The following is a 15,084-nucleotide window of genomic DNA, read 5'->3' as shown; positions in this document are numbered from 1 at the left end:
GATGGTATTGAAGAGAGCAGCGTCTGACAGTATTAGGAAGTGTGCTGCCCAGTCATGGGATTATCTATCCCAGGGGCGTGTCAGCACCGCAGCGCTCCAAGCTCCCTGGCACAGTAGCGGAGAGTCTTAATCTCAATCCCCCCACAAATCCCCCTCTCCTCTTTCAGGACTTTCTGCCACTTGAAGACAGCGTAGCGACCACGGTGAGCGCGGCGAGCTCACTCTGACAGTACACGTGGGGTCACCGTATCCTTCAGTCACACTAAGAGTCAGCACAGAGAGCAGCGGCCTCGTTTGAAGCCGATCAGACCGGCCTGTACAGGAACACTCGGACTCTTAGCATTAAGGATGAGTCAGTGCTGTGAGAGAGTCGTGAGTCATTTCTTGTTTAGACTGACTGTCTCTATGTTGTGGCCTCCTGGATACAGTCTGTGGCAGCCCAGCAGGATGGAGAAGGCCTTGCGGAAATCAGCATTGAAGGCATAGATGATGGGGTTGAGGGAGGAATTAGCCCAACCGAACCACACGAACACGTCAAACGTGGTGGGGCTGATGCAGGGGAAAGCCTCCCCTCCGCTCGACTGCTCGCAGAAGGGCACCATGCAGTTGAGGATGAAGAACGGGAGCCAGCAGCACACGAAGACCCCCATGATCACCGACAGCGTCTTCAGCACCTTGGTCTCCCTCTTGAACGTCATCTTGAAAGAGCTCTCGGACTCCGCGATGCTGGCGCCGCCCATGCTGTCGTGTCTGTTCTTGGCACTCTCGGCCGCTCGCTCCAGCGCAGAGATCCTCCTGATTTGTCGGTGGGCGATGCGGTAGATCTGGGTGTACGTGGCCACCATGATGGCCACGGGGATGTAAAAGCTAATGAGGGAGGTGGAGATGGCGTAGGTCCTGTTCAGGCTCGAGTCGCAGTTCTCTGGGCTTCGGTAAGATGTAGCATTTAAACCTGAGGACCCGGAAAGAGGAGTGTAAGATTTAGTTTGGGCCTTGTGCCAGTTGAGCTGCACCGGGATGAAGGAAATGAGCACTGACAGTGTCCAGGCCACGCTGATCATCACGTAAGCCACTCTGGGCGTCATCTTCCTCTCGTAGCGAAAGGGGCTGGAGATGGCCCAGTAGCGGTCCAAGCTGATCACACAAAGGTTCAAAATGGACGCCGTGGAGCACATGATGTCAAATGCCACCCAGGTGTCACAGAACGAGCCGAACGGCCAGAATCCGGCAATCTCCGTTACCGCCTTCCACGGCATCACCAAGATGGCAACCAAGAGGTCCGACACGGCCAGCGAGATCACAAAAAGGTTCGTCACTTTGGAGCGCAGGTGTCGAAATTTGGTGACGGCGGCACAGACCAGCGTGTTTCCCAGCAGGGTGGTGAGGATGAGCAGAGAGAGGAAGCAGCCAGTCAGGACGCGGCTCGACGGAGCCTCGTCCAAAAACCCGTTGTCGATGACAGTCGTAAAGTTCATGAGCTCCATCCCTGAACATGTGCGGGTCGGGGAGTGTTCGTTTAAGTCATACTGAAGTGTCGTGCTACATTATATCCACAGGATTAGAATCTCAGAGGCTCCTGGGCTCCAGCCTGGCAAAAAATCTCCATCATTGCATCTCCTGATAAATGATGCAGAGTGGGAAGTTTGAGGCAAACCCTCTGTGGGCCGGATATTTGACTCCCATCTTTGTAAATTAGATTTGACATCATTTGAGCTGCAGTGGTGAAGAGGTCGTGGTAACTTGATTCCTCAGTGTAGTGACCGTGAGCTCCTCTGTCTGTCCAGTTTGTAGGTCCCACACTGCTGCAATTTTAGGAATCTCTGTCTGTCTGCTTAATAAAGTCATCAGCTGCCCTGTGGATGAAAGAAATGAATCATGTAACTCACTTAGATAATAGTTCTCATCACATTTTCTCTAAAATAACATGCATACCTACATACAGGAAATTCTCAAATAGAGCAAACGATGTGGTCAGAATCAAATATCACAGTATTTTTGACCAAATACCTCAATATTGATATTGCAGCGATACTGTAGGGATGATTACTGCTGCTTTCTCTGTATCTATATTTAGACAGAAGAGGTGACGTGTATGTGGTTTATACCGGAGTCACATTAAAGGGACATTTCACCCCAAAGTCAAAAATGCCCTGGCCTTTTTCCCTTTATCCATCTAAATTTTGGAGGGTGAGTTGCTGAGTTTTGCAGAAAGAAAGTAGTTCCTACATGAAACTGCTCACAACAAAGTCGGTGGATTATCTTGAGTAACCAGGTCATAATTTCTGAGAAGACACACTGGTTTTGAATTTGTATTTGGCGCTTTTGAGCAAAACAAAGCAGACATGTCAGCGACTCACATCAAAAGCATCTAGATGGATAAATAACTGGGAAAAATAAGTCTTTTTTGATTTTGAGGCGAACTGTGCCTTTAAAATGGGCAGATGTTGTCTCACATAATACGTATTGACAATTAAACTGTTGTGCTTTCAAAGCATCAAGTTAATTTAACATCTGCATTTAATGAATACTGTACTTTCCATCCGTCTCACTCTCTTTTTCTGTTTCTAACCAAACTAAGTTTTATGAGCAGAGCCACACCACTACCACATGTTTAAATATGGGACATTGAGTAATAAAAAAAAATGCTTTTTTCATATATATGTAAACAGGTTCTGTTTTGCAGTGGAAATACAAAGTCTTTACAGTAAAGATACAAAAATCTTTCAGCTGAAGGAAATTGTCTTAATTTGCAATGATGCTGCATTCATATTTCTTGATGTGGTAATTTTCCTGCAGTTCACAATACTAGAATATTATACATATTTCTAATTATTATAATACAATATAATAACAATATTTAAATTATGTACTTGTGTTAACATTTACTTAGACAGAAGTTTAAAAAATGGCACCTTTAATGTCACTGCCTTACATTCAGCACATCATTTTCTTCCCCAAATAGTAAGGAGCAACTTCAGATAAAATAAATGTCTGTTTCCTTTGCATTTCTTGTGCTTTCCCAAATATGGTATTCCGATTCAGGTGCACCTCTGGTGAACATAATGACTAAGTGGGTAAAGGCAAACAATAGAACAGCTAGAGCAGTCAGAAATGAAAACAAATACTTCAACATGACGATATCCGCGAAAATCTGCAAAAATATCTAGTCTCATATCACGATACTGATATAATATCGATATATTGCCCAGCCCTACTTAATCTTTATTTTCTGTAGGTAAGCTCTGATTATAAATGCTTATGTCTGTCATTTAGCAGATTATATTGAGTACTGAAATGCTCGTGATCCGATTTTAAACAGAATTCTCCATAAGCTACTATTGCCAGATCTGGATTTTCCCATTAGCGCATTGTAATCATTGAAACATGACTAATCAAGAGTCACAGCTTCTCCTGAAAACAAAAAACCCAATTTCTCTTGAACTATTTAAATCCTAATCCTCACACTCACCTCTTACTCACAGACACAGCTGTGGCTTCATTTGATATTTCATAATAAACATCCTGTCGTTTCCATGAGAAGAACTTCGCCGCGTAAAGTCCATCCCAAAGAGACATCCAGGCTCCATGTCCGACAAAAACAAACCAAAGAACAGTCTGATTGAATCCTCGATGGGCTCCACGTCGCTGAGACGAATAAATAACACATACACACACACAAACACACACACACACACACACGCACACACACAGAGCAGGCTTCAGTCCTCAGCTGTCACTCAGCCTTCACCGCTCTCTGGCTGCGTCCTCCTGCAGCCTCCGTGCGCGTCTGCGGCCAAATCCCGGAGCCTGTGCGCCTGTCCGCTCCCGCTCCGCTCCGGCGCTCTGACGCTGTCCCATTCAACAGAAAGTGAAGCAGGAATGAAAGCATGTGACTGTGGCCCCTTTGGCGACCAATTACTATAAATACTGCCTAATGTACAGTGATATACAGCAGGTAACACCTGACTTGTCATGAGAGGCTTCTTAAGAAGAAGAGTTTAAAGGTTTAATGAAACAACATAGTGCCGATTAAAGCCACTTTTAATGAGCAGTGTGTGCTCTTAATTTGACCCAATTATATCTGCACTGTGATGTAGTTTAATTAAATTAAGATGCAGGTTATAAAACCAAATGAGGACAAAGGCCAAACATGCAGGGGCAGCGTTCGTCTGAGGCCATCTAACGGGAAGAGACAGCAACTGCGTCCGTGAGAGACAAATAAACCCCCATGTGGAGGATTTTACTCCTGTGCAGGATTTTAATGAATGAAATAGAGATTTTTATGAAAGACAGCTTTATGTCCACTCTTTAGATTAGATCAGAAACTCACATTTTTCATCCAGCCATGCCAGACTTTTCATGTGCAGGCCAATGTCACCTTCAGCCGCACAGTCATCATCATTTCTGTCTGCTCCCTGACCGATAAATCGTGCACTGCTTAAAAAAAAATCATCATGGCAATATATGTCAGCAGAGCCATGGTTGTATTATTCAGTTCAAGCTGCTGTCTTGCACGCAGAGCATTGTGGGATGCAGAGACAATCGTGACATGCCAGCTGTCACCTCACAGTGATGTTAAGTATTTCTGACAGGAGGAAAAGAAACAGCTTTTACCCTTTTCCATCACAAACATCCTCACTAGAAAACGCCTAATAGATGGGTTAAAGGCATGAAACTCATGTAAATAAATGAATAATAAAATAAGAAAGATTATACTGTATGTTTCCCAAAATAATTTCCTTTTGTGACATTTTTATGGCACAAGTAACACCAAGTGTTTGGTTTTTGGAAATTCAATATGTAAGATGTAAATTTAGCCTTTGTATGTTTAACAGAGAAATAGAAAACAATTTGTCAATCAATCACAATAGAATAGAACATTAATCATGAACTTTTTCAACAGTCAATTAATTTTTGATCATTGAGGGATGATTTAAGCAAACATGGTTAACATTCTCTCTGAGTTGAGCTTCTCAAACATGAAAGCGTCTCTTTTTTTTAGTAATTTGTGATAAACTATGTTTTTGAGTTTGAGATCTTTTCCTTAGTTTTGTAGATTATACTCTTTTTAATAATTTTCTGACCTTTTATAGACAAAACAATTGATGAATACATCCATATATGTCCATGTATCCAGTGAAGCCAACAACAATACAATTCAGCGTTTTTTCTACTATCTTATATCTTATATACACCAATCAGGCATAACATTATGACCACTGACAGGTGAAGTGAAGAACACTGATTATCTCTTCATCATGGCACCTGTTAGTGGGTGGGATATATTAGGCAACAAGTGAACATTTTCTCCTCAAAGTTGATGTGTTAAAGCAGAAAAAATGGGCAAGCATCAGGATTTGAGCGAGTTTGACAAGGGCCAAATTGTGATGGCTAGACGACTGGGTCAGAGCATCTCCAAAACTGCAGCTCTTGTGAGGTGTTCCCGGTCTGCAGTGGTCAGTATCTGTCAAAACTGATCCAAAGAAGGAACAGTGGTGAACCGGCGACAGGGTCATGGGCGGCCAAAGCTCATTGATGCACGTGGAGAGAGAAGGCTGGTCCGATCCAACAGACGAGCTACTGTTGCTCAAGTTGCTGAAGAAGTTAAATGCTGGTTCTGATAGAAAGGCGTCAGAATACACAGTGCATTGCAGTCTGCATAGACCAGTCAGGGTGTCCATGCTGACCCCTGTGCACAGCCAAAAGTGCCAACAATGGACACGTGAGCATCAGAACTGGACTACAGAGCAATGGAAGAAGGTGGCCTCGTCTGATGAATCACGTTTTCTTTTATGTCATGGAAAACAACAGGAACCAGTTAGCTCAACTTAGCATATAGGCTAAAAGGAGGAAACAGTAGCATAGGTCTGTCTAAAGTGCACAAATTAGCATGTTTTATCTTATTTACACAAACATATTTCACTATATTTCCCATCCTTTTAATTCAAACTGGCTCTGTTATTTAAAAATATGTAAGTTAGTAACACATCAGTGTCTTGTCTTGCTCTGTTTAATATGATTGTGTGTTTATTGTTGTCATTCCATATATGCTTCGTTCTTTCATATAAAGATATCATGTTCTTCATTTTTCCCTGGTCTTCTCCTGTCGTTCAGACTCCGGAGTGCTGCCTTCCTTCATGGACATCAAAGACACAACAGTCGGACGGGGTCAGCAGTTCAGAAGTCAGAGGTGAGACCGGGCTAGACAGGCAAGCAGAGGTGCATTGTGGGCCTACATCAGAGCGTCTCTCTCCACCTGGCTTCTGCTCTGCTTCTTTTCTGTGTTCAAAGGTGCAGCTGCTGCCTCTCTAACTCGTGTCCTGTGCAGTTCAAAGGCTCTGATTCCACACAGACACTGCTGCTGCTGCTGCTGCATGTACACTTTTACAAATAAGTGTTTCAAAAAGGTTCTTCCTGGAGGGCTGGGGTTCTACTTAGGACCATTTGCTTCTGAAGAACCCTTTGTTGCAAGGGATCTTTATAAGACTGAAAGTTCAATTAAGAACCTTCTCTAACCACTCTTCTTTGAGGATTGTTGAAATCCTTGAAGAACTTTTTCATCAAGGATTTGTCAAGGGTTCTTTCTACCATAACATAAAAGGGGGTTCTAGACAGCACCTCTGGGATGTTATAGGGTTCTCGGTAGAGTCTCCTAGGTGGGTTCTAGATAAAACCTTTGAAATATAAAAGGTTATCTTAGAAACCCTGACAGAGTTTCAGATAAAACCTTTAAACTTTTGGAATATAAAAGGTTCTCATAGACATCCCCCCCACCTCCGTACGTGTTCTGGATAAAACCTTTGAGATAAGAATCTCCCGGGTGGTTTCTTGCTAGCACCCGGAAGGAGGAGGGGAAAAGGTTCTGGGTGAAACCATTAGATCACAGAACCTCTCATGGTGGTTTCTTGGGAAACTTTTCAAGTATGTTTGTAGGTATAACCCTTTGTGTCGATGGAACCATCTGAAAAGGTCCTAAGTGGAACCTTTATAAAAGGTTCTAGAAGGAACCAAAAAGGGTTTACCTATGTGGACAAGCCATAGAACCCTTCCTCGTTCTACTTAGCGCCTTTATTTCGTAAAGTGTACTGTGAGAGTTAACCCAGACATGCTGACTGACAGTTTCTCTGAATCTTACCTTTCTAACAATGCAGTGAGTCGATGTTTCTGTTTAGACACTGAGATGTGACTGACAAGATGTGATCGCAGATAAGATAAACCACAACTGCAGAAAAGTTTCACACAATCTGTGTCATTTTTTCTTCTCATGGACACCAGCTTTAAATTCTCTAAGATCTCCTGTGCAGCCGTTCAAAAAAACTCCTGAGTGTTTTTAGTCTGATGTGGGATGACGGGGACCCAACCACCCGCAAAAAACAGACAAGTGCTATCAGTAAGACAGCTGAGAGCAAAACGGACTGTTTTAGGAACCAAAATGTTAGAAAACTTAATCCCTCCCTCTTTTACCACTGCGTGTGTATTTGTGTATGTGTGAGTATTGGTGTGAGTACACAGCCTTGCATATGTATCTGTCGTGCATATCTGTTCACATGAGGACCTGTATACTTTTGAGTCCTGGCATGCAAACATATCAACTCACACTACTTTCCAGGTGGGGAGAACAGATAAGCGAGACAATGATTCACTTAACCTCCCTCTTCCTCTATCTGCCTGTTTTCATTTGTTTGAAAACCACTTCAATCATGCTTTCAAGCAGTGTTTCACATATCTCGGTCAAACACCCCCACTCGTTCTCCTTGATCGCCATGCTATTACAGCCTCTTAGCATCTCAACACTTTTTAAAAATTTCAAGATCGAATTTTTGCTGACGCAAAGAGAAAATAGTACGTCATTTTTTGCCATTAGGGAAGACTGGAAAATGTTGTAACACCTGGTTAGATGTAACACTTCAGTTTAACCAATTGGAAAAGTGCTGCGGTGATGTCATCAGTGTTGTACACGCCCATTTCCTTTTTTAGCTTAAATTAGAAGTAGTGGCGTTCCTCCATGAGCGACTTTGTGGTTTTTATGACCAAAGCACTGACAATCAGATATGAGAGTGCATTTTTTGCTCACTGAGTTGTAGATAAAAAAACTTTGACTTACATAACCTACAGTGGCAGTTTCTATAGTTTAACTTGACGCTTTGCATTCATGCTACCATGCTAAAACAGTTAGCTCTGCAATGTTCATTAAAATGATGAGAATTTCTGCATTGTGTGCTTCTTTCATAAATTGGATAGTGAAAGAAAATAATTGTTACATATATGCCCTAGCTAGTGCTACAACTCATGCCAGTAGTGGGGTAGGTTGTAACAACAGAACTCTTTGTGTTTGACATTAACTCACATGATCTGTAATTGTGTAGTAGAAGTTAAATCGAACTGATTTTGTAGTAAATAAATATCAGTACTGTGAGTGCTGTGTATCAAAGTATGAGAGCTCTAGCACAAACAACCACTAAGTTACTGATGCTGAAAGGGTTACTACCGTCCCAGGTCTCCCCTAAAGGATCAGCGTGTACAATTTAGTGACTTCTAGCACCTTGACTTCAGTTGACTTCTGTCAACACCTCACCCCTCCCTTCCAAGAGTGTAAGAGAACCTAAGGTGGCCATGAAACTTGTGAAAATGCAGAAGACCGCGTCTGGAGCCACTGTCTCTCAGTTTGTCCATTCTGAGCTTCTGTAGAAACATGGCTGCGCAACATGGTGACCTCAGTGAAAGAGGACCCCTGCCCTCTGTAGAGCAACTAATGTTGAGGTAGCAAAAAACACAACAATTCTTATGTCCAGGTGATTTTTCACCGATGAAAACATATTTATGAATATTTCATTTCTGCCATATTCTGCCATTAAAATCCCATAAATCTTCCACACTGGACCTTAAAATAACTTTTCTGATTTACAAATACTCAGTGAGAAGAAATCATGAAAGCAAACCATTTATTTGACAACAGCAACACAATATCTCTGAACTGAAATAACATGTTTCACATTGTGAACATTAACTTTGCACCATCTAATGGGCATCACACGTCATAAAAAAGTCTTTAAAAATGCCTAAAATAAATAGATAAATATGTTGTGAAATAAATAGACATAAATAACACTAATAAATTATACAACTGCCATTTTTTAGAAAAAATAGGAATTTGAAACTGTGTTGAAATTTAAAAACATAGTACATACACTGGTCATATTTGTCATTTCATTTGATGTAAAAAAATAAAATAAAATAAATAAATAAAAATTCAGGGCGGCCCCCATAGCTCAGTTGGCAGGTCATGTGCACCATGTGTTGAGGCTGTCAGTCCTCTGCAGTGGCTGCTGGTTCAGTTCCCACCTGAGACACATTTGCTGCATGTCATCCCCCCCCCCCCCCTTTCCTGTCATATCTTTAGCTGTCCTAGCAAAATAAAGGCAAAAAGCCCCAAAAAATAATCTTAAAAAATAAAAAAAAAATCAGTAACAGTTGAAGCTGCCCTGTCTTGTATAAGAAAGAAAACAGGCTGCAATCTTTATCTTCTCTTTTAGCGGTTCAGGTTCCTCAGGAATTCGGCGTATGGCCTGAAAGGTGTTAGACTGAGTTTCCTCTCTGTCATGTGGCAAATCGTGTCATCCTGGAAGGGGAACAGAGAGGGTTCGGGATTATGTCTCATTGTGATGTCCACAACTGATGCACCAAGTACAGAGTAAGAAATCTGTGAAGAAATCGCAGTCATAATTTTTGCTGTCTTACCTTCTTATCTTGTTCCAGCATCTTCAGATTAGCCAAAAGTTTTGGGACAGTACTCTCAGTGTCCTCAACAACTGTCAAATTGTTGAGAATCTGTTTCAGCTCCTTGATAAAAACGTCCACACAGGCTGACTGCAATGTAAAAATGACAGAGTCCAGTCATGCTATTGTAAAACAAAATGTAACGTTCATCAAAAATGACCTTATAACAAGAGGAGCTTGGTTTAGATCTTCCAGAGAGCAGACGGTGAAAAGATACAAATACTCACTGGATGTTTGATCATTCTGCTGGATGGCACGCGCATCACATCCACCTATAGGGACAGAAAACACACTTAATTCATGTTCAATACCTGGATATTTTAAGGAGCAAATGAACAGTTATTCAGAGTGAGACATGAGGTTGAATCCACAGTAAGCTGCAAGTGGTAAGTGACACAAAGCATGATAATAATGACGTGTGATGGTACCCATTCATAATACTTACAGGTGTCATACTGATATTTTTCTGTCCGTACAACTCGTTGAGGTTCATCAGTTCATCTATCATCTCATCATTTACATCCTTGATAGTGTGGCAAAGATGTAGCAGGGCAACAAGGGCGAACACGCACTTCATCATAACTGCAGTGTTGTCTCTCTCTCTCTTTCTCTTCCTTCACAGCTTGTCTTCGTAGTCTCAAGTGTGACTCTTGATATGATCTGTGTCTGCCCATTCTGTTTATATACAGCAGCAAGGGGAAGGAAACAAAATGTCATCATAAGCACACCTACTGGAAAAAAAAAAAACTTTTCATGTTATGTGATGGACGAGTAGTTTTCATGTTGGGACAAATTAATTTTTTTTTTCACTTTTCACCTGTATTTTCACTTTAGAAAACCTTCCACCAGAACTGTGTTACAGGTTACAGATGAAAAACTTGTTTCACTGCATTTTGTAGTTGATCTTGATGAGATAAAATCTCTACATGTAATATGTGGTTGCCTGAAGTTACCTTTGCTTGTGCAGACATTAACGTAGCACAATATTTAGGAACTGTGAAGGTGCCTCCAAAGTTCTGTTATCAGATACTAAAACTGTAAATTAAAATATATTGAATACAGTAGCCACAAATAGTGCCATTTTGAAGCTTGTAAAGTTCAGTAGCAGTTTCCTACTGTGTTGTACTGTATGGTAATGGTACATATAATTTTAGTGTTAGTCTGTATTCTTTTTTTGTTAGCTTGACTAAGTTTGCTGTGATTTGTTTTAAGTAGGCACGCTCTCTGGTGACCTCATATCAACAAATCATCAGTGACCTCATGAGTGACCACTTCAAATTTCTCCTATATTCCAAACTTCCTCTCTTATTCACTACTTAGCAGAGGCGGGGGACTCGAGTCACATGACTTGTCCCATGTTAGACTTCTATGTCACAAATTTCAGGATTTGAGACTTGCTTGATCAAAACTGATAAAAGACTTGACTTTGACTTGGTATTCACAACTTGAGACTTGGAACCTGAGGGAAACAGGTTAGTGCTGGGGGTGAAACGAAATGATATGATGCAATATGATACGATAAAATAAGACATGAAGATACGATACGATAAAATAAGATACGATATGATACAATAAGATATGATATGATAAAATACAATATGATACTATACGATTCAATAAGATACAATAAGATATGATATGATACAATACGATATGACACAAGGAGATATGACATGACACATTTAGATGTGATACGATAAGATATGATACGGTACAATAAGATATGGTACGATTTGATATGATACAATATGACATCATTGGTGCTAACGTCAATACACTTGGGGGTGGCAGGGCAGTATAGTGGTGAAATTTGACCCTTTTAGCCACACTTCCTACATTACTATATGCTTTTTACAAAGTTCATTATTAGAATATAGGTCACCTTAATTTGTGAATAGTTAACATTGAAATACTCTGTGCTCATGGCGTTCTTTTAAGTGGACAGGCTGTTATACCAAACTCGTCATATTTTTTCACAGTAAAACTTAACTCACATCATCACTATGACTCTTTTCTGATTCACTTTGTTTTTTTTACTGGCACATCCAGCACACATGTCATTTAGTCAGTAATATCATACATCTACATGTACTGACTGGCCCATTGCAGTGTTAAATTTTCAGTTCACTTCCAGGCCTTTACAATGCAAAAACTTTATTGTCAAAATTATGGAAATTTGGTTTCAGCATAAAACAAGTCATGAAAATACAATACACAATACATACAACAGTGCATAAAAAAAAATACAACTCATTGCATGCCACATTAATCTTCTGCAGTAAAGTCAGGAGCATCCTCCTGTATCCTACTCGACCGCATCCTAATTAAATTACCTTGACAGTGCTTGGGAGAAAGGATTTCTTGGAGATATTTCTATTTGCCATCAGTAATCTATAACGTCTCCACGAGGGTAAAAGTTCAAATTCACTGCACGGTGGAAGAGAAGGGTTGTTAATAATTCTGTCAGCTTTACTTCGTAAGAGTTCATCATAAGTACTACTGAGCTGCTCTTGTGGTTTGTGCATGATTTTGTAGGCCATGTCCTCTATTTTCTGCAAAATCTTAGGAAAAACACAAGAGCAGCTCAGTAGTGTATCTGGTGAACTTTTCAGACATAAACATGGCAGAATTATTCACACCTTTCTCATCCTCTTCGCAGTGAATTCGAACCTTTGCCCTCAGGGGGGCGTCATAGATTAATGATTAAGTCGATACTGTGAGGTCTTTTTGCAAATGTCATAAATGTACCACATCTTATTGATAACATCTGCACAGCAACCACCAAAAATGATTCCAGCCCACTACCACAACTGTTAAAAATGACCATGTGAACTGGTGTCTCTGACCAGGGGAAGCACGCTCAAGAGCAAAATATAGCATGCTCTTAGAGTTAAAGAAAGTACATTCTTGAAGAGTGAAAGAAACTGTGGGCAACCCTTCTCCTTTTTTTTCCATCACACTCTTCCTAAAGTGGCCAGGTTTCTTTGTATTTGGGTTTATATTTAAGACTATAGTGTAATCGTTAACTTAGCGTGATCTCATAGTTTCTGTGTGGATTAGTAACACTGATGACACATGCCATAATGTCAGTCTAGGAGGATGGTAGGCTGGGAGATCCCATACAGACTGTGGCCAGTGATGCAATAAAAAGTAGTTTGTTCTGCCGCAGTTTTCCCGGGAAATTCCTGCGAAACTAAAAACACGTCTTATCATGTCTATTTAAAAGTACCTGTTCTAAGCAATTTGCATGTATTGATCACTTTGTTTTGCTGATGTGTAGATGGATAAAAAATAAGAGCTTCCTCATCCGTCTTGGTTGCTTATGACCAGTGTTGGGAGGATTACTTTAAAATATATTCCAGTATAGATTACTGAATAAATGCCCTGAAATGTAATTTGTCACTTATTCCAGTAGATTACTCAAGTTGAATAATTTTAATTACCTTTGGAATATTTCGGAATCATCTTGCCTTTATATGAGTCGCTCTGTATGTAGGTAATGCTTGGTTTTGGGAACTATATCAGCATATATTATGCCCAGTAGTTCATAGTAAAGTACTCTCAATCAGCTAACCAAACTACAACCATTTCAAGAGTGTGTCATGTAGTACTGTGCATATGCAGATAGATCTACCTGCAGTGCCAACACTGTGCAACATTAGCTTAAGTTAGCTTATAAATGGAGTCCACGAACAACCAGCACCCACCAAAACACAAGCCTAAATTTACACTGGTCAGTCACGTTTAGTCTTGTGTATGTCACATCACTGTTTTGGCTGATGCTCGTTTGAGGCGTCTAGGCAAAAGGTGATTTGTTAAGTTTTAACAGGAGGGACCCCATTGGAGCAACCTAGTGTGAGAAGACCAGTTCTTTTAAATAACCTGCTTTAAAAGCTACATAGCTTAGAAAATATTGTAAACCGGATGCAATTACAAATCTGTGGATGGATTTATAAATAAACAACACAGCCATGCAGATATTTCAGAATCATGGTTGGGGCCATAGTCAGATAAAGGATCAATGAGTCAGACAGATTAGACTAACATACTCAACCACACAATCCCTCTGCAGGGATTGACTGCACAGTCTGTCTGCTACAAAGGGAAGGAGAGGGAGGATAGCAGGTTAACAAGGGTGATGAATTTTGGTCACTTTGCTATCAAGGGGGATGACATCCTTCCTCGTAATGCCTACTGCATGGAGGAGAACCTACTGACCATAAACCTCATGCAAAACACAAAAGGCTATATCCAGCGTTAGTGTTTGGTTTGTCCATTCTGAACAACTATTATAAATTTGACGGACTCTGTGGAAGAGGACCCACAGGGTTTCTTATTTTCAGGTGTTTATACACTAATGAGAACAGAGTAATGAATATTATTCCATTTCTGCAATTAAATCCTAATCCCAATTAATAAACTGATCTGACTGTGCCTGTAGACATGATAATGTGTCCATTATATTTATCTTCAATCACAGATAAGTGAAAATGAGATAAGTGAACTTTTAACACATATAATTACCTAAAAGGACTGTTTTTGTAGATTGTTTTCATTTTACTTGTCTCATGTGCACTCAGAGGGCCAGTAAAGAGACCGAGACAGGCCGAGACAGACGGAGTCAGACGGCAGTTAACCATGCATTAAAATATGCATACGTTCATGTGTATGTGCATCATATCGAGGCAGCATTAGACCAGGATCTCCTGTGTTCAGCAAGATAGAAATGAATGATTTTACCTCCAGAGTTTGGTTGGTTTGTAGAGAACAATATTTGTCTTATATAAAAGTGGTTTCCCATTGAAAACGTAAACGTAAAGTGGAGGTGGTGCCTTTTTAATTGGCTAAAATAACTTTTTTGTTGCTGACCCTGTCCACAGCAGTGCATCGCTTAGCTTAGCCTCCGAGCTGGTTCTCCTCTCTGCTCCTCCAAACTGGGGGCGTGTCAAGTGACAAGTGAAACCCAAAAATCCATGATTTACCCAGGCAGAGGAACGGCTAATTGTTTTAGCTGATATTTAGTCAGTCCCTGGAAGTGGATCAAATCAGATGAGATGATGACTGAAAGAGAAAAGGACTTGTCTAAGCAAAACTTCCACGGCTGTCAGTTGGGGGGGGGGGGTAACTGAGAACACTTTCCTTGTGCAATTTTGGGAGTCACACTCCATCATACAGAAAGGGAAGTGTCATTCAGTTTAAATTTCCAGACTTCCAAAGTGGTGTCAATTTACCAAAGTCTGGCCTTTCCTAGTGCTAAACAAACTTTTATGAGTGAATAAGCTTACACTGGAGTTAAGTGTGTAAATG

The 15,084-nt window shown here is 40.8% G+C and overlaps 1 protein-coding gene across 1 annotated transcript; it reads right to left on the bottom strand.

The window, feature by feature from the left end:
* Positions 1-235: 235 nt before the first annotated feature.
* Positions 236-3,819, bottom strand: drd1a (dopamine receptor D1a). Its single transcript, XM_084718623.1, has 2 exons — positions 3,470-3,819; positions 236-1,853 (listed from the first exon to the last, which is right to left on the bottom strand). Exon 2 carries the CDS (start codon positions 1,482-1,484, stop codon positions 378-380), a length of 1,107 nt encoding a protein of 368 aa, XP_084574749.1. The 5' UTR covers positions 1,485-1,853; positions 3,470-3,819; the 3' UTR covers positions 236-377.
* Positions 3,820-15,084: the final 11,265 nt, after the last annotated feature.

Source organism: Lutjanus erythropterus, chromosome 5 (genome assembly GCF_056507025.1).
Source record: "Lutjanus erythropterus isolate fLutEry1 chromosome 5, fLutEry1.hap2, whole genome shotgun sequence".
In the NCBI taxonomy this organism is placed as follows: Eukaryota; Metazoa; Chordata; class Actinopteri; order Lutjaniformes; family Lutjanidae; genus Lutjanus; species Lutjanus erythropterus.
This window is presented reverse-complemented; position numbering and strand designations above follow the sequence as displayed.